This window comes from Neopsephotus bourkii, unplaced genomic scaffold, assembly GCF_033783945.1.
Source record: "Neopsephotus bourkii isolate Nb327-2 ecotype Australia unplaced genomic scaffold, CSIRO-AGI_Nbou_v1 NB_1139, whole genome shotgun sequence".
NCBI classification, from domain to species: Eukaryota; Metazoa; Chordata; class Aves; order Psittaciformes; family Psittacidae; genus Neopsephotus; species Neopsephotus bourkii.
In genome coordinates, this window is record NW_026901625.1 from 966,605 (window position 1) to 989,222 (window position 22,618).

At 46.6% G+C, this 22,618-nt stretch overlaps 1 protein-coding gene across 4 annotated transcripts in view; it reads left to right on the forward strand.

Annotated features, from left to right (window-relative positions):
* Positions 1-22,618, forward strand: part of SRGAP2 (SLIT-ROBO Rho GTPase activating protein 2) — an 87,701-nt gene that overhangs the window by 38,762 nt on the left and 26,321 nt on the right. For 3 of the 4 annotated variants that reach the window (XM_061362841.1, XM_061362844.1, XM_061362845.1), the window contains 7 exons: positions 1,661-1,823; positions 10,393-10,455; positions 13,346-13,561; positions 14,006-14,134; positions 18,355-18,579; positions 20,010-20,111; positions 20,720-20,917. In XM_061362841.1, the coding sequence (XP_061218825.1) occupies positions 1,661-1,823; positions 10,393-10,455; positions 13,346-13,561; positions 14,006-14,134; positions 18,355-18,579; positions 20,010-20,111; positions 20,720-20,917 (1,096 nt within the window). The remainder of the gene's footprint in view (positions 1-1,660; positions 1,824-10,392; positions 10,456-13,345; positions 13,562-14,005; positions 14,135-18,354; positions 18,580-20,009; positions 20,112-20,719; positions 20,918-22,618) is intronic. The other variant, XM_061362843.1, reaches the window with a different exon arrangement.

Sequence of the window (22,618 nt, forward strand, 5' to 3'; positions counted from 1 at the left end):
CCCTTCCTCCTCCTGCCCTCTCTTCAGTGGAAGAAAGCTGGTTTCTTGTCTCATCCAAATTAGAAAACCCCTTCCTGTGTATATTGCCTTTTTCCATGGTGGCAGCTTTATATCTCCATCAGATAGCATGTGCCCTTGGAGGCTGCTGCAGCCTGCTCACTGCCCATGGATTTACACTGGGTCTCACAGTCAGTGTTTAGCTCCCTGGCATAGTAACAAAACACACGGTGTGCTGCAAATGCTGACTGCAGATGGGGGGGGTGGTGACTGCTTGATTTATAGAGCTGAACATCTGGCAGTTTCAACCTTGTGCAGTTCTGCATTTTGATCATTCCATCTGGTTTTGCGCGTCAGCAGTATCTGCAATACAGGACGTACAGTAGGGAGGCAAATATTGTCTCCAAATAAAATCTCTGCATCTCAAAACACCAGGAGACCCAAAAGCCCAGAATCCTTTTTGCACCCCCTCCTACTATATATACACACACTCCAACCCTGGGAGCAGATTTGGACAGCACAAGCTGCAGTTATTTCCTGAGCTTTTCGTATTCTTTTGAGAAACAAAGCTGGTCTGAAACTATTCTTATCTAAAATTACCTGTATTGCACTGCAAATCCAATCACTGATGTCATGGCAAGGGTAATGAAACTGCCACAGGTTAATTTTCCCAGTGTCAGACAACTCTTGCAGCAGATTCTGTCCTTTTCAGTGCAGAATATTCTTCTCTTTCAATGGAAATGAAACCACGTTTTGTTTAAGAGGGAAGAAATGGGCTGCAGTTGCTTGCAGTAATCAAGAGCAGCATTGGCTTTCCTCCAGATCTGCCTTACTCTTTTCTAAATAACTATTACTGTACTGTAAACAAATGATAAACAGATCTAAGGAGAAGTAAATGCTGAGTTCAACTACACCTCGACGTGCCAGCTCCAACCAGGACCATGCAGCATCCCCGCGAGCCTCTTCGCTTTCATCTAGGGCCTTAAGAAATGGTGCTTTTAGTGATTTACTCCCTTTAGTAGATGAAATGTTGATCTAAATAAACTGAGGTTCCTCTCATCTCCCTTTGGTTTTTTTCCCTTTGCATTGCTTATTTGCAGGCTGCAGAGTGAATCAGCTGTGCTAAGGTGGAGGAAGTTCAAAGATGAGAAAATCAAGCTGGTTTTATGAGTGTTGCCTTTTCTTTTGCTCAGGACAGATACATATGCTCACATGTACATAAAACACAACATTCTGTTTCCTATGCAGATGCTATTTAGCATCTGAAGTCTTATTGTGGTGAAGTCCCAGCTGCCTGAGACAGCACAGGGAAACCTGGTGTCAGACATTGGAGCCATCGCTGTCCCTCAGGCACTGTAATCTATGCACAGAATCTTGGATTTAAAAGCAGAAATCAAAGCCTACATTTAGCATCCTGGAGCTTGCATTTGCCTTTGTTTGTTGGGGGACAAAAGCCTGTGGCCATGTGAATGTAGTTGTGTGATTTAAGGTGTGTTTTCTGGGTGTGCAATAGCCATTTTATAGCCATCCTCTGCTCTCCTCAGCAATCCATCCATCCTGTAGCTGAGTTTCTAGCCTTTCTAGGTCCAGACCATCTTGAGCAGAACGGGTTTGTGCACTTCAGCCCTATCCAATTCTTGTTTCTGCTTTGTGTCCTTTCTAGGAAGGATCAGAATGTGCTGTCCCCAGTGAACTGCTGGAATCTCCTGCTCAACCAGGTGAAGCGGGAGAGCAGGGACCACACCACGCTCAGTGACATCTATCTCAACAACATCATCCCGCGCTTCGTGCAGGTCAGCGAGGACTCGGGGCGCCTCTTCAAGAAGGTAACTCAGTGCTGCACCACTTCCTTTGTCCCTTCTGAAATACCATTTTAGCTGTTGACTGGTGGATGGAGTCACTGGTGGCTGTGCTGACATGGGCTTTCTTCCTCTTCATGGGTGACTGTGCTGGCTTTGATTTCTTCAGTCATTTTCTTCTTGCAGTGGTTTAGGATGGTCCCAGAAGTGGCCAGTTTTGATTTGTTGGTTTAGATTCAGTCTGGTTTTTCCTTTTAATCTCCTCATCATAGTTTGTATGCCCTTTGAAACCTCTATTAAATATGCAGAAACCCTGCAGGTCTTCAACTCTGACAGGACCAGCTCTCTAAACTAAACTTGTATTTCCCATGGAGGAGAAACTACTGCTGAAAGGAAAAGTGGGAGAATTCTTACTGTGCTACCTAAGAAATGGATGTATTGTCCTCTCTGGAAAAGAACATGCAGCTGATGTCTCTTTTGTGCGCCTCCCCTTGATTCCTACCTGGAAAATACGGTGGGACAGCATGGGAGAGGATTCTTCTATTAAGACTCTGTTGTTCCAGTAGTAGAAACATGATAGGGTAGCTCTGAAGCTCCTCTTGAACGGTGATGCCTGGTCTCTCCAGTCAATGGCTCTAATATCTGTGAGGTGACACGTTAACATTGCAGGTCTGACTTTGAAAGCCATTTCTCTTCCCTCATCCCTTGCAATGTGTCGTGACAGGGAGAGCTCTTTCTACTATTGCAAGGCCTAGAGAAGGGCGTTGCAAAAGGGCTTGAGGTTTCTGGAGAGGGCTTTTGTGGAGACTTTTCCTAAATCACATAGAGTCTGTGAGAGAAGTGGGGGAGGAACAGTGTTCATCAGAAGATCTTGGTGTACTTTCATGGGTGTCTTCTTGCTTTCACTGGTGTCAGTGATGTTAAAACAGTGTCAGTAGGTTATGATCTGTTTAGGTGCAGTCAGCAGTAACGTTGGCTTTTCACTCTGGTCTTAACAGTCTTCTAAAAGCCTTGAAAGAGCATTCCAGTATTCCTTAGTGTCCCTCTATTGCTCTAACTGATGAGGCCAGTATGTGTAAAGCAGTGTGTTCAGACTGCTAGCAAACAGTGCTCAATATGGTGTGTTGTGTTTCATGTCAAGATGCACTTGAGGGAGCAGCGTGTTGTGTGTTACCTGGAGAGCAGGATGTGTTTGCTCTTTTACAGCAGGTATTTGTGTGTGTTGGCAGCTGATTTCCATAGGGGAATGAAAACAAGTGGACACTTGTGTTTGTCCTCTGTGTATTTCTGGAGTTTTAAGGGATAGGAACAGAATGTGTGACAATCTGGTTTGCTTTTACTTCTTCTTTTGAGTCGCTCCCCAAGCAGAGGAGCAGCCTTCTCCCTCTCAAGTAGCATCACACTAAGGCCTTTTTGACCTTTTAAAACTTTGTGGTAATTACATTATGGTTGATTAGATACTTACAGGGGATTACTGAATGGCAGCTACTCTTCAATTCCCCTAATCCTTCCAAAGGAGCAGTAATCTCCCCACTGAATTTCAACAAAGGCTGTGCTTGAGGAAGGTGGCTGAGAAAACGCCATGGCAAAGCACTACAAGGAAATCGATAGGATCCCAGTTTGGCTGGAAAGGAGCAGCTTAATTTTCAGCCCCTTGTGTAAAAGCCTTGTATAAACCACAACAATGGGTTTGTCCTGCTTGGGTTGATTTGGGGTAGAGGAATAAAACCAAACAAATCACTGCCCACCAAAGCACAATACCCCTGTGGTTGCTTTCTCACAGCTCTAACACAAACAGAAGGCATTTGTCTCCAAATCCCAGCTATTTGTCTCTGACAAGATTGGCTTTTCCTGTTTGCCAGTGGCAACTGTAGCTGTTGGAATTGGGCTGCCAATCTTGCTGCTGGTTTGGGAGCTCTCAGTCCTTGGCTCATTCTACCCAGGGGACCTGTGTTAAAAACGAGGGCACTTTGCTGTGTGAAGGCCTGAGGAACATCACATCTTTACACTGGAAAAGACCTTCTAAGAAAAGTTAGATGTGTCTGGCTGCTTGCAGGTGCTCTAGTGACTTACATTTAGGAGCTGCTCACTGGCTTGTAAATAATGCTGTGAAATGGAGAGGATACAGAGCTCCCCATTTACTGAGAGCAGTTGAAATCAAATCCTGAGGCATGAGATCCTTTTCTTGGGCCATTTATAATTCAGGGCTTTGTGTCCTGCTGGGAGGGAGCAGGTGAGCTAAGGGGAACAACCAGGCTAAGAAAAGATGTGCTTAAGATCCCTTTTGTTGCTAACCTCTGTATCTTGCACTGCGTGAAGTGGTGAGCTGCTTCAAACGAGAGAGATCTGAGTACACCGTGGAGCCATAATCCAGCCTGAGGGCTGTGAGGGGCCTGGGTGAGCGTGATAAGGTCTGAGCTGGGAAGGAAGCACATCCCTGAGGGTGGCATTGATGTGAAGGGAAGCGGGTGGGAGCTACTGTGGTGTGGCTGGAGCAGCATGAACCCAAACCAAGTCTCCCTGTCCAGAGGAGCACTGGAACTGGTGGGAGCAAATGTGGGTTTGTCTCTTCCAGTGGCCCCGGTGGACACACTGAGACCGATTCTTGTGTTCACCCTTGGACCCCTGGACCAGTTCTACCAAGGGCACAGCAGTGCTGATGGTCGAGCTGGGACGGGTCTGTCCTGAAATCAGTGACCTCCTGGAGTTCCAGCAGCGTTGTGCATGGCTTTTCCAAGGGTTCACCTTCACAGTGCCATGGGAAGCCTGCGTGGTCCATGGCTCTGCTTGTGCAGTTCTGTCCCTGTCTCGTGATGAAGAGATCCCTCTCCAGGACTGTGTTACGATGTGGAGGGTCTCGATTGCCTGAGTGCTGGAGGGAAGCCTGCCAGCCACTTCAAAGGTAGCTCTGCTGATAAGAGAAGCTGCGTTTGCTGCCAAAGCCAGCCCTGAAGTGGTGCTGGATGTACAGCGTGTGTGAGCCCTGGTTCTTCCTGCCTCTGGGATCTGTTTACTTCCTCACATAGCTCTCCCTGTAAAGCCTTTCAGTGTCAGAGCACTGGGCTGTTTGCACCAGATGTGGGGTTAGAACTTACTGAGGCTTGCAGCCAAAGGTGGAGGTATTTGAACACCCTTCTCTTTCCATGGCCTTTGTCTTGGGTTCTCCTAAGAGATCGCTTTTACATCTCAGTAGATGATGTTGTCAGTCAGGGCTGGAAACTATAGCAGATAAATCCTGTTGGCATCAGTGGGGATCTGGCATTGGCTTCAGGAATGGTGTCAGCTCAATTGTGTGCTACTGCAAAACAAAGGGAAGACAAATGGTGACATAAATAAGCTCTCGAGCAAATAAAACTGAGCAGACTTGCCCTAATACCAAACTGGTACACCTGAGGAAGGAGGTCATATTTCCTTATTTGTGCAGGATTTAGCCCTGGGTTTTGTGCAGGGCTGGTTTCAAGCCTGTGTGCCACCCGGTGTTGCTATTCTGGTCACCTCTCCCTTTCCTGGATGACTGTAAGGCTTTGATGTTGGTGCCTTTCCTACTGCTGTGGAGAGCAATCCTCTGATTGCTTCCTGTTTATCCTCTTCAGCGTGGCCCTGAATATATATTTGTATATGTGTTCAAAATAGTCTTCCATTTAGGTTGATTCTGGGTTTGATTTTCCCTTTCCTCCCTTTTCACTCTGTGCCCCCATCACCCCATCCTTTTAATGTGGCCCTTGATTTCTTTGCATGAGGGGTGATGGGGGATCATGAGGGGAGAGCAGGGGCAGCCATGGGCTTTGAGGGGTGGCCATGGGGGGAGGTCAGCTTGCCCTCAGTGACATGGTTTAGTGATGGGCTTGGTGGTCCTGGGGTTACAGTTGGGCCCAGTGAAAGGCAGATTTATTCTGCAGATGCACAAGTTCCTGTCTCTTAACTTAGAGCCACACTGGAGATGCTCGGAGCAGTGACTCCATCCTGCTTTAAGGCTCATTGAGGTGGATGTGTCCTCCTGGTATAGAAAGGGGACAGGGAGGGGTGGTTGCCCTACAGATTGCTTTGAGAGCACAGCATTCCTTTACATGGTTGTATCAAGTGCAGTTGTGATATTTATGGGGAGAAAACCGTGTAAAACATGAAGAAAACAAAGCTGAGGGTTTAAATTCGCTTCCTGTCTAATACCTTTGATCCCAGGGAAAACCCAGTTTATCTGTTAGTACACTGCGCTTGATGTGAAATGGAAAATCCACAATGAGTTGCTTAAAAGCCTTGTGGTAATCAAGGAAGAAGAATTATTAATTCTCTTAAGGGGTCCGTGCTTAAGCTGACCTACTTTACAGCCGCAGTGTGGCTCGTGGCTGCGTTGGTCCTGGCATATGAAAGGTCTTAAAATACCCCACACAGGGAAAACCCATGCACAGGAAGGAAGTGCACTGGCCAAAATGCTGGGCACTTCTCCATACCAATGTAAGCATGTAAATAGACAAATACCATCAGTAAAACTGAGGTGCAGACATGGTATGTGCGTGCTCTAGCTCTGCTCTCACATGTGCATCCTTACCCACTGCGCTCCTCTGCTGTAGGTGCCTCAGGAAATAGCGATGTTGAGTTCTTCCTCTTTTCCCCAAAGGTAGAGGCTACAGAAGCCTGTTGGGAAGTGCTGCTTTCAGATTTCTCACTGGGGAAATGAAGCCTCCCAGCTTTCCTACCTGCTTATATTTAGAACAAGTGGAGTGGAGGAAGGGAGAGGGAGCGGATTCACCAGTGTGGTGCTGTGATTGGAGTGATGGTTTCTGTTACCCTGGTAGCACTTTGTACCTGGTCAGATACAGTGGTGGGATCAGAGCCTGATGCCCAGGTACTGAATGCCAGAGGCTACAGCTGGAGTAATTCTACTGTATGTTACAGGCTAAAAATGCCACTTCTGCATTTAGATTGGGCATGGAATACGCTGCAGTTGGGCCTGGATTGAGAGCAGCACTGAGGAGAAAGGACTTAAAGGTCCCTCCAAACCTAACCCATAAATTGCTTGGTTTGTTGGGATGGAGTCCCTGAAGGCCAAGGTTCAACAGAATCAGCACAAAAATAAGAGATATAGGGGTTGTTTGGAAGAGACCCTTTAAGCCTGGAGAATGTGAGGCAGTGGTGTGACGTGGTTTCATGTAGGAATGGGTTTTCAGAGTAGAGGGGTTTGCTGTCATAAAGAAAATTCCTTATTACTGACATAGTGGTGAAAGAAATCACTAGTGGAGAAAACTAGATAATACAACTGGAAGTTAGATACGAGTGCCTGAATCATAATGCACCATTACACTGGGAACTGAGGAGCTGTCATCCAAACTGTGCATGTATATTGTACAGCATGGCACAGGTTTTGTTCTCCTAACTTTGCTTTCAATCCTGGAGAGTCTGAAGCTTTGGAAGAGGTCTTCCCAGAATTCCTGTTCTGGAGGGGTGTGTGATGATGGCCAAGCACCTTATCCATAAAGTTCTTGCAAGTCTTCTCTTTAACAAACTTCTTAAGTAGATGTTAACTAATATGTAATATTTAGTTTTAGATTAGATACTAGGTAGACTGAGCTGAGCTCTCAGGCAGAAGCTCTTCCCTGTGAGGGTGCTGAGGCGCTGGCACAGGGTGCCCAGAGAAGCTGTGGCTGCCCCATCCCTGGATGAGCTTTAAGCTCCCTTCCACCTAACCCAGGCTGGGATTCTATGAATAAATATCCTAATTATTCCTTTTTAAATGATGGAGAGAAATGGTCTTGTTAGAGAGCAGTTTCCAGGCTCAGCACATTCGGGTTCCAGCTCCAGCCCTGTTGCGGGCTGACATAGTTTTAGGCAATGTATCAGATAAAATCTCTTATCTCTGTGCGTTTCATTCCTTCTCTGATGGTTTGGGAGTGTTCCCCTGCTGTTGAGGAGCTTACACAGAAAGCATCTTCTGAACTTCACGGCGTGTTTGGTGAAGCTGAACCATCCTTCTGTCAGATTTGGATCCACGTTAGTGAGGCTCGAGATGCGGCGCGTGAAACGCTGACAGCATTCCTTAGCTCTCCTATTTATTATCCCCCCGAAATATTTTGAAGCTGAAGTCGTGAATGTGTGCTGGAATGTGGAACAGCCAGGCGAGTGCTGCAGTGGATCCCAAAAACATCTTGATTGAATTAGCCGGGAGGTGGAGGGGAGGAGGCTGGAACAAAGAGGCCGTTGAGGAGCTGGCACCGGGCGCTGGGAATCTGTGCTCCAGCCAGGGGTGGCAGCAACCTCCAGCTCTGCACATGGTGCATGTACCCCCTGGTGTAACAAAGGAGTATGTGTGCGTGTGTTGATGCATGTGTGTGCGTAGGGCAGCTTCTTTCACTTTCCTGCTTTGGGCTGGGGAAGAGGCAGCTTGTGAGCACAACACTGAGGCTGCAGGTTGCTCTGCTTTCCCCTTCCCCAGCCTCAGGCATGGGGGGGCTCCCATGCTGTGCCATCATCTGAGTGCCCTAATGATGCGCATCGAAGTAGATAATCTCCCAGATCAAGAGGACAAGTGTTTAGCCTTGATGGGATGAGGAGATGACATGGTTTGTGGGGACGCTCCCTCCCCACAGTGCATTATTGGAGTCAAGGAGATAAGATTTGGTTGCACAAGCCCTTCCTCAGGGTTTTTAGGGGATGTACAGACAGGCTCCAGTTGCAGGTACAGCCAGGAACAGAGAAGGATGAAAATTTACCAGGTTTCTTTTTTGCTTGTATTTATTGCTCTTTCCTGGAAGGCTGTTTACAAAATGCATCATTCTAAACCCCATCTGCTTTTGAACAGCATAATAAAGAGATTGATGTTGAAATAGCAGTTGGTACCTGGAGACGTTTGCAAGCGCAGAGATGATGCGGTTGGTTATCCTTGGCATGCATTTCAGTTGTAATTCCATGCCACATTCTAGCGTGAGCCTGAAATCCCTCCTGCCTGTGTGATGCTGGTTTTAACTTGGATGCGCTCGGAGCTCTATGGGACCTCAGGCAAGTTCTGTGTGTGTCAGATCCACCACCCCCTACAGCACTTGAGCAGCCACTTCTGTGCTGATGTCTAAGGCATTTTCCTTTGCCTTTCCCAAGCGAACCCTTCTGCTTCCTCCAGTGCCTTTTCATTTATCAGGGCCACCAAGCTAATTTTCTCCCTAAACCTGTTCTTGTTGGTGGAATCAGTAGAGGGAGCAGCAGTAAATGAGCAGTGATCATTGCACAGCTCTTGTTTTCATGGCACCTGTGATCTATCTTACCTTTATCTTAATGGGAGTCCTTTTCCAGTCCAGCAATCTGGCAGTTCCTTTCTTGAGAGCTCATTTGGAAGCACAAAGACTTGGGTGTTTTGACAGTTCAGCTCTTAAGCTGCTGCTTTTCTTCTTCAACCTGAACAGGCATTAAAATATTCATTTTCATCTTTCACATAATTGATGCTTCAGCAGTTTTACAGTGAATGAGCAATTTTATGCAGGAAATAAGCAAATGAGCTGAAAAGAGCTGGGTGAAGGGCAGGTGATTGGTCCAGTCTTGAACCAGCACAGCTGAGAAGCTCCTTCTGTGTGAGAAGTTCAGTGCTGAGGGCATTCCAGGCAGAGCCAGTCACTTCCATTAATCGTCTCCAGTGTTGAGGGAAAAGGCAGTCATAAAAACCTTTGCCACCCGTGTCAGTGCAGTGATGAGCAGCAGCTTCAGCTTGCTGCTTTCAGAGGTGGAAAACTGCGGATCTTATTTCTGGGAGCAGGTTGGAACTGGAGGAGCTTTCAAGTCCCTTGCAACCCAAAGCATTCTAGGACTCCATGGAACACTGCATCTTCAGCGAGCCATTTCTACTCCAGTATCTGAACGTATCCAAGAGCAACCGTGTCCTGGTGAATCCAGGAAATAAACTTAGGACGTGCATACAAGTGAGAGCTGCAGGCCTTGCAGCCAGGCTTCCCCCATGGGTTTGTCTCCATAAGGCTTTGCCAGGCCCCATGAGCACCCTCATATCCTCAGGGATCAGTATGATGAGGTGGCACCGGCAGCTCGTGATGTGTGTGTGGTTGAGGGACACGGAATAAGGGTGAGAGGGGTGGGCAGGCGGTGGCACAGGGCTGGCAGTGAGGTCAGGGTCAAAGGGAGGAGCAGCAGAGCTGCCTGCAGAGATGGGAGCGGGGAGGATGTGATGGATGGCTCTCATGCACTTGAAGTATTGCCTTGTTCATGGTACGATGGAAGAGCATTCCTGTTGGCTTCCTTATCCTGCCTTTCTTTGGCTTCCATGCCGACCTGTCCCACATTGATCGTTCTGTTTGATCCTGCTAAAATGGGCAAATCCGTGTGTTTCCAGGCTTACACTGTTGAAAATCCCATGTTCTCGGGAAATTTCCCTGTCTCTGGACTGTCAGGCTTCTCTGCCTGTGCATATGTAAGAGTTTGATGTGTTAATCCTGTTTGTACAGTTTGACCAGCAGTGGCTCTGGGCTGAGCAGTTATTGGATTTGCTGGCATAAATAGCAGTGCTTAATCGAGCCTACAGTATTTCTAGCTGGGGAGTGTGCTCGCTTCCTCTGCCTTTTCACTGTCTTCCCCAATTAACTTTCATTTCTGTGTTTTGTTGCAGAGCAAGGAAGTGGGATTGCAGCTCCAGGAGGACTTGATGAAAGTCTTGAATGAACTCTACACGGTAAATCAAACTGATTCTCTTGGCATCTTTTCAGGCAGCAGGCAGAAGTGTTTGACTTCTCCCAGCCTGCCGTTACAGCAGGGACTAAGCACCAAGGCTGATAAATGTCTGCAGGCTGTGCAGCTCAGGGCGGCTGGTGCTCACCAGTCTATAGAGCACCATAAATCTCACTTTTTCACTCTATCCCTCTGTTGTTTCAGCTCTGTAAGTGTTGGCTCCACTTCTCAAAGATCTCACCTTAATGCACATCTGCTACTAGCTGCAGTGTTGGGTTTAAAAAGAGTAAGACATTATAGACCTTGTAACAGTCTTACAATACCTAAAGGGTCTACAAGAAACCTGGAGAGGGATTTTTGACAAGGGCCTGTAGGGACAGGGCAAGGGGAACGGTTTGAACCTGCCCGAGGGGAGACTGAGCTGAGCTCTTAGGCAGAAGCTCTTCCCTGTGAGGGTGCTGAGGCGCTGGCACAGGGTGCCCAGAGAAGCTGTGGCTGCCCCATCCCTGGCAGTGCTCAAGGCCAGGTTGGACACAGGGGCTTGGAGCAAGCTGCTCCAGTGGAAGGTTTAAGGTCCCTTCAACCCGAGCCATTTCATGATCAGGATTACTTCCAAATACACTGCAAGTCTTCAGCCCATGGTGCTGTGTGGTCTCGGTGTACAGAAGGCAGCACACGGCTTCAGCGGGGGGACTCACTGTGTTTGTTCCTCAGCTCTTTCAGCAAAACAGCTCCCTTTAGAGTCGTTCTCCTCCATCTGTGCTCTTTGCTTCCCGGTCTATCCATTGGAGACACTGAGAACGAGGCAGTGCCTCGGGAAGGAGAAGGAATGTGTTCATAAAAGTTCATACGCTGCTCCAGGACGTCTCTGCTCACATGGAGGAATGGAAAAGCCTGTTGCTTGATTGAATTCTTGCTTTCTGCAGCTGTTACTGAGCTGGTTCTCTTTGAAAAGCAGAACCCACACACGGTTTTGTTGCTCAAAATGTCCTTTTGTTTGTCCTTCCTTAATGATGCGTTGGGTCATTACACTGAGATAAGTTTCCTTTGCTCTTTCAAAGGATCCCAGCCTGGTTTGGGTTGGAAGGGACCTTAAAGCTCATGCAGTTCAAGCCCGTTGCCACAGGCAGGGACACCTTCCACTAGAGCAGCTTGCTCCGAGCCCATCCAAAGGAGTAGCAGAATCCCTGTTTTCAGGCAAAATGGATAGGGATGAGATCTTTAGTTTTCCTCCATAGATAAAGCCTAGAGGATTATAATGACCTGTAAGTTTTTAATAGGAAGTGTCCTGTGTCAGCCCATGACTGTGCTGTTGCCCTCAGCAGGCAGCTTGTGCGTGCCAGTGCGGCACCGTTAGCAGGATAAAATCATTAAAACTGGGATTTCTCTCTCTGCTTCTCTTGCTTTCTGCCAGTTCCACTCTCAGTGATAGAGGAAAAGAAACTGCTTTGCCTCTATTATTACAAATGCCTGCTTTATAGCCTAAGCATATGCAGGAGCTGAAAGTGTGTGTGTGTAAATTATTCAGCGAGCCTCTCTCGAACACTGCCTGCACTCACATTCTCTTTCATGTTTAAATACAGTGTCTCTTTGTATCTGAAAACCTCCGCTGATCACTGCGTGGAGGGGGAGCATGTGTCTTCCTTATGTAAAATCATGTTATGGTTCAACCTGAGGTGAAATAGGTATAAATGGGGGTTCATCTGAAGTAATTGTTTTGCCAGGGGGGGCTTTATTAACGCTGGAATGGCACTATTGGGGTGTCTTTATGGAACTGTGCATTTTGGGGGGCCCCTATAGAAATGCTGTCATCGTGGTGTTTGTTTAGGTATGTTAATTGAATCGCTTTGCATTGATGGATGAGGAAAGCTAGTTGACATGTGATGTCCTTTGGTGTTTTTGTTCTGTTTCATTAACACAAAGCTAGACATGAATATCCTGTGACATGAAGGGGGAATATTCCTGTGACTATCTATACTTATCAAATATGTGCTATCCAGGATCCAGTACAGTTCTCCCTGAGCAAAAGAACCACACGCTTTTTGAGACTATTTTCATTAGATAAGGTGAACAGAAGTACTTATGCATCTCCAATTGGATTTAAACAAATGGAACCTGAGCTGCTTTAGCAGCCATTATGTTCAGATTATTGATCTGCAGGACAGTTCCTTGGGATCTGGGATGTTTAAAGGCCTGATTCATCCAGGTGGAAGACTGACAGGCATTCCTTCTGCAGCCTTACCTGCTGATGAAAGCTGTCATTTCCCAACGTTGGTATATAATTTCCCTTGAATAGTGAGGAAGCTGGGTTTAATCTGTATCTGTTTTTGGTTTCTATGCCTCCTTTATTGGATCATACAAGAAGGCGCATGCCAAAGTGAAACAAAGAAGCAGCTGCAGCATCATCCACTTTGATTTCAGATTCATTCTGAGAGCCGCACTTCCACGCAGGCATCTTCTGTCCTGCTTTGTTGAGATGGGAAAGCTCCCATTTTGCCAGTTGAGATATTTCTAACTCCCAGTTACCAACCAGATCTGTCTTGTTGGGCACTGTTTGAATGTGTTTGCTTAGTATGATATATAAACATGCTGGGCATTTGTACATAAATGTGATGGGCAGCTGTTACGAAGTAGGTATGTTAAAGAACGTACCGTTTTAGGGGGTGTATTGGCAAATATGTTGAAGCATAAAGCATATGACCTCTTCCTTAGGATTTTGTCCTTCCTCACCTGTGCTCTTTCCTGATATATCATTCCTGTTCTCCCTAAGGCTTGGTCATGCAGCTAAAGTGAGGCAGAACGTATGGATGCCTAGTCTGGTGGTTAGGTAAACCCATTTCTTCCTCAGCAAATGGAACTGTGGAGCTCTGACTCTTGGCTATCATTTTCTGCAGGTTATGAAGACCTACCATATGTACAATGCTGACAGCATCAGTGCTCAGAGCAAACTGAAAGAGGCGGAGAAGCAGGAGGAAAAGCAGATTGGGAAGTCGGTGAAGCAAGAGGACAAGCAGACACCGCGCTCCCCTGACTCAACCTCCAACGTCAAGTTTGAGGAGAAGCATGTTCGACGGAGCTCTGTCAAGAAAATAGAGAAAATGAAGGAGAAGGTACTGCCCTAGTGCTTGTGTAGAGTGCTTGGGGAGGAGGTAGGCTCTGAAAAGACCAAGTTTAGGCCTAGCTTCTGTTGGAGGAGATGGATTGCCTGAACCAGCCCTCAGACTACCTATGGGCTTCTGTCAGCCACCGTGGTAGTGCTGGAGCTGGGCTGTAACCTCATAAACCCACCTTGTTCCTCCATTCTGACCTCAGTCTTCCCCAACCTGCAGCCTCTTTTAAGAGAAGACTTGAAGTGCAGAACTGTTAAGTATAGTACTGCTTAAAACCATCCACATCATTAATCTGAGTCTTTGAGTCTTGATGAAATGGAATCCAAATGAAGAGAAATGTGTGAGCACAGTAAGATTGTGCAGTGTTCTCTGGTGTTACTAAGAATGCTGCTACTCCTGCTGCACCTCTTTATAACCTCTGTTCTGTCTGTGGTTCTCTTCTAGCGCCAAGCAAAGTACACCGAAAACAGACTGAAGGCTATTAAGGCAAGAAACGAGTATCTGCTGGCTCTGGAAGCCACCAATGCATCTGTATTCAAGTATTACATTCATGACCTGTCTGATCTCATTGATGTAAGTGCTGCTGCTTGGGTGCCTGCAATGAGTATCATTGCCGCTAACCCACATGTGTCTTTCCTTCATTGTTCAGCATCTTCTACACTGGTACAGCTGGTAACCTCTGTACGGCTGTGGAATGAGGATCTTGGATGGGCAGCTTAGAGGGTAACAACAGGCATAATAACTGGTCACTAAGCTGTTAAGTGAGCTTTTTGTCATTGAGTAACTCAGTTTTGTTGCACAGATATAAACTCACACAAGAAACCTGACATTGAAACATGCAGAAGGAGACTTGCTTAGTTAACATGAAACTCGGCTTCAGTATCACAGTTGCTTGACATTTTTTACCTACTATTTTAAGCAGGCAAGCGGGATTGTAACGCAGAGGCACATTTTCAAACAGAATGTTAACTGTAGAGCCGTAAAGCACTTGGTAACAGAAACTGAGGACACAAGCCTCTTCTAAAGCTACTTTTAACTTGTTCTGCAAAATTCCATCTATTTCAAGGCTAGTGTTTTCTCTAGCGTATTTCACAAGAATGAACCTCCCTGCTTTTTAGACCTCCTGTTCTCTGATACCCAATCCACCAGTGATGGAGGTTGTGCTTGCCTCTCTGTTCACACAGAGAAATGAAGAAATTAACTGGCTATGGAAACCAGTCCCCCGTTTCCTTAAGGATGCTCCCTGCAGAAACTGAGTAATGGGGCAGGAGGTTGTTCCCCAGCTACCTGCAAGCTCTTGTGTTCAGGGGACATCATGCCTGCTTTTAGTAAAACACACAACAAAACCCTCCTTTCACTGAGTAAAACCAGTAAGAATCCTGAGACATCTCACAACTACATAACTCCCCTCTTCACTGGGCAGAACTGGAGTACCAGATGCACTGAACACCTTGTGTCTGGGTCACTGCCTGCTGCTTGCTCTTACTCTGCTTGCCAAGCACTGCTAGAGCTACTCGGCTGCAAAGCCTGGAGGGAGCTTGCCTTGTAGGAGAGGGAGGTAATGATAGAAGTGTCTCTAGACAGAGGCAATAAGGAGCACTCAGATCATTATTAATTAGCCAGCTATTATCATAGCTAACAGTATATATAATGCATTTATTCAGCTGATCATAAAATGCCATGAAGTGCACTTCTCTGCTGGGTGTTTATTTAAGCCTGTCCTTTGGAGGTCAGGCTCCTCAGTACTGGATGGTTTGGGAAACACTGTTATTGTAAAGGGTCGTGGTTTGCACAGTTGCTGTGCTGAAGAGCCCTGGTTGGTTTGTACCTGCTGCCTGTTCACACCTTTTAAATGTCTGCTCGACCTGAATTGTGCCATTTGGTTACATACAGTAAAGAGTCTGTTTGGATTTCATAAACCCAGAACAGTGTTTGATTCCTTTGATCCTGATGGATCAGAAATTAACAGTTAGAACCACTGATGGTTATCAGAAGCATCTGACTTAAAAATGTGATTTTTAAGCCAGCTTTTAATTCTCTTCCTTGCTTTAATCCTTTGGTGATACCGCATCTTGAAATAGAATCTAAAAGCAATCTTCCGAGTTGCTTCCAAGTAGATTGTGTTTGGGCAAACAGCATTAAACTTGCCATGTTTGCCCAGCCCATTGTGTGCTTCCAGCGTGCAGGGCAGGGTAGCAGGGAGTTAATTCTCCCTCGTGAGTTCAGAGCAAGAAATTGTTCCTGACATAGCCCAGTAGTTTTGAATTTCCTGACTTTGGGGACTGAGGCAGCTCTTTGATGCTAATGAAACATTACAGTAATGGGGAAGTTTGGATTAACTCCTATTTATGAAAGGGTCACTAGGACAGAATCTAAAGAAGATAAAATGGAGGGGTGGCGGGGGGGTGTGTGTCCTTATGGTGCTCTCCCTGGAGTAGGTTTACTATTGGTGTTTACTCCAGGATCTCAGAGTTTCCTTTCCAAATGTAAATTGCATTCCAAACCAAGAGGGCTCTTTCTTCTTAAATCTTCTGTCTGGGACGTGTTTGAAAGCTGCCAACTGGCAAAGGGTTAATGATCTGTCCTGTTGGGAAGTGAATTTGAATGGGTTATCATTAAATTCTTATAAAAAATTGATTTCCTTGGAGAATGATTTCATCAAACATTTATATAACCCAGAAAAGGGATGGGGAGACTGAGACGTTTATGAATGTGGTACGCTGGCCTCTGAAAAACGTTCAAGTGGGGGAGTGGGCTGAGAAATGTTTTCTGTCACATGAAGCCAAATGTTTCAGTAACATAAAGCCAAAAGCTTTCGTGTGTTCATAGAATCCCAGCCTGGGTTGAAGGGATCTTACAGCTCCTCCAGCTCCAACCCCTGCCACAGGCAGGGACCCCTTCCACTGGAGCAGCTTGCTCCAAGCCCCTGTGTCCAACCTGGCCTTGAGCACTGCCAGGGATGGGGCAGCCACAGCTTCTCTGGGCACCCTGTGCCAGCGCCTCAGCACCCTCACAGGGAAGAGCTTCTGCCTAAGAGCTCAGCTCAGTCTCCCCTCGGGCAGGTTCAAGCCATTCCCCTTGCCCTGTCCCTAAAGGCCCTTGTCCAAAGCCTCTCTCCAAGGTTTCTTGGCTTAATGTAGTCCTGCTGCCTGGCAAGGTGGTATGTCAAACATGAAGTCCCATTTGACTTCCCAGTCCCACCAGTCACCTCCCCTTGTGCAGTGGATCAGCTTTGCCTCTTACGCAGATGTGTGCTGGAGGAGGGCGAGCACAGGGAGGACAAACTGCTCGCCCTGGGTGAGTGGCAATGGTCCAGCCCACAGTAGGAGGGGAAGAGAAGCCACTGCTCCTGTTAGATCTGAACTGATCCTGATCCTCTCTGGACTGTTGATCCATCTCAGTCTGGCTTTCTCCACATTACTGCAGAGAGCAGCACTGTGATGTGCATGCAGAAGAGCGGCTGTTGATCCAAGCCTGCCTCCACACGTGCACATTCTCAATCAGGCATCTTTTGTTGCTGGGGCTTTTTTGGGGCTGGTTTTTGTTCTTTCTGATTGAATATAATATCCTTTAATTCTCTGCCACTAGCCTAACCAGCAACTGCAGCTCTTTTTACCACCTGCCACAGCTGGTTGGCACAGGAGCCAGGCATCGAGCAGCATGTGGTGACAGCAATTCTGAGCAGGCAGGGAATGGTCTTCTCCCTCCCTCTTTCCTCCCCTTCCTTTTCTTTTTGCGTTTGCACACAATGACAGTAATGAGACCCAAATGATGGGCGAGGAGGAGATTTCATGTGAATTTTGCTTACAGAGCAGTGCAGCAATCAAGCAGATGGTCGCTTTCTTTCCTGTTGGATTGTCTCCTAGTGTATGTCATCTTGCTTGTAACTCCAAGAAGGTGGGCTCCTTGCTTGCTCCCTTTATTGGATGTCTGAAGAATTCAGGCTGGTTCTGATCCTAATGAAAAGCTCCCATCTGAAACGTGAAGGATTGGCTGCGCAGCCACAGTGGGGATGAAGCTCCTGGATTGTCTTCCAGTGACATCATCCTCGTGTCACAGCCAGGAAATTCTTGACCACGGCCACTTTCTGCTCGAGAGTTTTGCTCTTCTGTTTCACCCCAGCAATGAAGTCATCGCAGCCGCCTGCTCCTTGCTTTCTGGATGACTCTGCTCTTTATGCCTGTGATGTCCAGGTCATGGGCTTGCTGTGTGAAGTACACTGAATTAAGCAGCTTTCTGTTTCTTGGGTAGAAGTATTTAGATGCAGATCGACTTCTGCAGATGATCCAAACCCTGTGGCGTGTTACTACAGATGGACTTTAGTGCCTTGCTTTCCTCTTACTTGGAATAATTTTGTGTAAGGATTTTGGATTATGTTCAGTGGGAATCAATGCCCCTAAAGTAAGGGTAGAATTTAAAGAAATAGGCTGCCGTGTTGTTGAACATACCCACTTCCAGGGTGCTTTTGTTTAACACCATGAAATGAAGTCTTTACTACTCTGTGACTGCAAACTGTTGTAAGTTTAAGCTGTTCTTGTCTTGGCACTAATTATAACATCACGTTGACATCTGGTGTGGGATTATAGACTGAAAGTTCTGTTTAGGGCCTGCTCTTAGGACCCCCAGTCAAAGTGCTCTGCAGTCAGTGAGACATGTGGGACCTTGCTGGTACCCAGATGATAAAACATCCACAACTTGCTATCCTTTTAGATAACTTCTGGCTTCAGAAGCTTTTTAATACCCATTGCAGGATTTCTTTGCTTATTCATATGGAATTGTGTGTGTTTTTCCAGCAGTGCTGTGACCTGGGATACCATGCTAGCCTCAACAGAGCCCTCAGGACGTTCTTGTCTGCTGAGCTAAACCTGGAGCAGTCAAAGCACGAGGGTCTGGATGCCATAGAAAACGCCGTGGAGAACCTGGATGCCAACAGTGATAAGCAGCGCCTGATGGAGATGTACAACAACGTCTTCTGTCCACCCATGAAGTTCGAGTTTCAGCCACACATGGGTGACATGGTCAGTTTATAGTCCTCCTCCAGCTCTAGCTCTGTGAACACTTCCACCTCTGCCTGTTTACTGCCCTTGTCTTTGATAGATAGGATAACTGCAAGGCCACCTGCTTGGCCCTGTTTTGAGGAGGATGAGAGAAGCTTTAGGTGATGTAAAGATTAAGCAGAGGCCTCTGGCACAGATGTCAGAATATGGCTCTTACTTTCTGACTATCAAAGCTACTGAAGCTGAAAATGCTTCATTGTTATACCTTCATGAAGTATAATACTACGTGTGGATAGGAAACAGTTTTACCCTCTCATTCAACCCACAAGATTACCCCTTCACCCCAGGACAAACTGAAGTTTGAGATTTGAAGGGGCAACAAGAAACTTAAATGCTGGTTTTGGGAAGGATTTGAGTGTGGAATTGTAGAGTAGAAAAGATTTACAATGGTGCTTTGTGCATCTTCCCCGTGAGACAAAGCCGTCGGAGGATTTTAGGTTTGGCAATGGAAATCTCTCTTTTTAGGTTTATCAAGATGTGGTTACTCATCTGGGAGCTGTTTAAAGTCACACAAGCTGAAACTAGTTCTAAATGGGAACACATGTGCAATGCAGTAATTTAGGTCAATTGGTTGGATTTCTGGATTTGCCTCCTGAACATGGAGGAAACACTGTCAGGTCTCTTGCAGCCAACCTCTTCTGGGCTAAGAATTATCATCACTGCTTAAGGCTCCTCTTTGTCCCTTCCCCCTTAAGCAAAACCTTCAGACTGCAAATGACCTCTCTCAGTTGTTCTGTGATTTGGAAGTATCCTGGAAGATCCTGGGAAGCAAAAGCATCACCTGCAGGCTGTCATGCACTTTAACAGCTCCCATTCACTGGGTCATTTATCTTGGCTCTTCTCAAGGCCAAGTGAGGGTTTATCAGTGCAGCCTGATGGCCTTGGTGCAATGGTCCTGCATATACCAGATTGAGTATGTGATGTTGTGTGATAAAACTCCAATTTCTGCCTTTAAAAAATAGCTTTCTGCATGAATTGTGCCTGTTGCTGCAGTGTACAGGTGGTTGAGCTGAGCCCGCCCCAGGCTGCCTGGTTAATGCATTGAACCATGTTCTTCCTGATGTGCAGTGGGATTTAGCCTAATATCTGTAATAAAGCACGTCAGGCTTCCAAAACACATGACAAGCTTATACAACTGTGAGTAGCTAATATCTTCTACTACTTCCTTGATGTTCACATTCTCTCTTGCTCCCTTTTCGGCACAGTCAGGAAGGGAAGTGCTATTTTTGAACACGGACCTTTTCCACTGGTTGAAATCCAGGGCTGCAGAGTTTTAAATGAAGCACTTTGGGAGCTGTTTGCTTCTAATAACTGAATGAAGTAACTGCAGTGTTCCTGATTATGTGTTTCTTCCCCCTAGCACTCTAAAAGCAGTCCTCTTTCTCTTCCAGGAGTCGCAGCTATGTGCCCAGCAACCAGTCCAGGGGGAGTTAGTGCAGAGGTGCCAGCAATTGCAGTCTAGATTATCGACGCTTAAGATTGAAAATGAAGAGGTGAGCTAATGAACCACAGATCAACAACCCTCTTACCACTTCCAGTGGGGAGTGGGGGCTGGGGAAGGAACAACCTTACTTATGGCACTCAGGATGTGAAACCAGTAATACCTGTTTGTTAGTAGAACCATAAAATGGTTTGGGTTGGAAGGGACCTTACAAGTTCACCCAGTCCCAACCCTCTGCCATGGGCAGGGACCCCTTCCACTGGAGCAGCTTGCTCCAAGCCCCTGTGTCCAACCTGGCCTTGAGCACTGCCAGGGATGGGGCAGCCACAGCTTCTCTGGGCACCCTGTGCCAGCGCCTCAGCACCCTCACAGGGAAGAGCTTCTGCCTAAGAGCTCAGCTCAGTCTCCCCTCGGGCAGGTTCAAGCCATTCCCCTTGGCCTGTCCCTGCAGGCCCTTGTCCAAAGCCCCTCTGCAGGTTTCTTGTAGCACCTTTAGGCACTGGAGCTGCCCTTAAGGAGTGTTTTCTTCTCCAGCCTGAACCAGCCCAGGTCTCTCAGCTGCTCCAGCCCTTGCAGCATCTAGTAAAACACTTACAACCTCTGTGTTTTCTTGCAACACCCTCTCCTCATTTTTTATGTACTCTGATTCCTGCTGGCCAGGTGAAGAAGACCATGGAAGCTACGCTCCAGACCATCCAGGATATAGTCACGATAGAGGACTTTGATGTCTCGGACTGCTTTCAGTACAGCAACTCCATGGAGTCTGTGAAATCCACCGTCTCGGAAACATTCATGAGCAAACCCAGCATTGCCAAGAGACGGGCCAACCAGCAGGAGACAGAGCAGTTCTACTTCACAGTAAGGAGTTAATTTGCAGTACGAGCACGTGTAATGTATTTAGAATTGCACTCGCAAGAGAGTGCAAACTGATGCTATCGCCTTGCAAAAATGCTGCTGCGATTGATTTTTGGACAATCTTAGGGTTTAAAAGCGGGTGCTTTGAATTCTTGACAAATAAACAGGGATCCCTTTGTTGATGCAAACTTAGGCTGGGGATAAATTGTGTAAAATTTGATTTCTCCTGCATCTGAAAGGATTTATGTGAGGGAGAGCTCAATAGCTTGTAAATATCAATTTCAGGAATAATACAAACTAAAGGAATGTTGAGCTTTTTCATTTTTTGTTGTTACCATCTTACAGTTTCAGCTCACATCAGCTTTTAATTGAGTCAATGCCTTTTTACAAGATGCTAAGAGCTTTTTAGATTGAATTTCATAACAGACTCTGTGTTTTTTATGCCTAAATTAGATTGATGTTGAACTGTTGAATTCATTTCCATTTAAAAGATGTTTCAAACGAGCAGATGAAAATCATACCTCTTACCCTGGTTACTTCGTCATTCCTTTGGGCATCTTTTGCTGTATTTAATGCCCTTTACATTCCTCTTCCAAGAATGGTGTTAGTTATTAGAAGCCTGAAGTTTCTGTGCAGATTAAACTCGCTGGCAGCATGGTTCCTGTCAGGCTTTGACTTAAATAAATGAAAAAGCCTCTGTAGAAGGTGAAGCTGGTTATTGAAACTGTGCTGAATGGAGCTGGCCATGGAAGCCCTCTCTAACCAGCTTAATCAGATGCTTGGTTGATTGATCTACTGCCCTTTATTAGGATTTCAAGCTTTGAATCTATAAGAAGCAGGTTGTGCAGTGATCTGGGCGAGGCATTCTTTGTGTAGGGGGAAAAGCAAAGTGTAGTGCAGAACAGGGATTTAAATCCCCTCATACCTTATGATGTGCTAAATGGTGAGGGATAAGAATGGAAAGGAAAATACTAGTTTGAAAGAATATTCCATATTAGTGTGTACTGCATTGCTAGCAAGGCAGAGCTCTTAGGTAAAGATAGTGATGCCACCATGGGGATTGAATTGAAGGAGTACTGCCTGTAGTATCTCTATGCTAGTATAATCTGTATTTTCACCAGAGGCATGTCACTGCACGATGGTGCTGAGATTGCTCTGTTGTTAAGGCTTTGAAGGAAGATTTGTATTCAGAATAGAAGCTTAAACTTCCCTGTGTCAGTGAAAGGCATAGGAATGATGACTGACTTAGCACCGAGCTAATGCAGACAGCTGAAGCAAGGAGGTGACAGCGACTCTGGGGAGGCAAAGCTGGGGATGTGGCCTGGGTACCACTGCTGTGAAACTGGAGCCAGCATGAGGCTGTGATGGGTGTGGGAGGGGGCATAGAATGGATGGGAAGGGACCTTAAAGCTCCTCCAGCTCCAACCCCTGGCCACGGCCAGGGACCCCTTCCACTGGAGCAGCTTGCTCCAAGCCCCTGTGTCCAACCTGGCCCTGAGCACTGCCAGGGATGGGGCAGCCAGAGCTTCTCTCACCAGCGCCTCAGCACCCTCACAGGGAAGAGCTTCTGCCCAAGACCTTACCTGAACTTCCCTGTTTAACAGTCTGGTTTGTGTTTGGCTTCATTATATATGCCACCTGATCAGGGGTTCCCACTGCAAAACTACTGCAGTAGGTTTGGACTCAGAGAGGATGCCAAAGTTG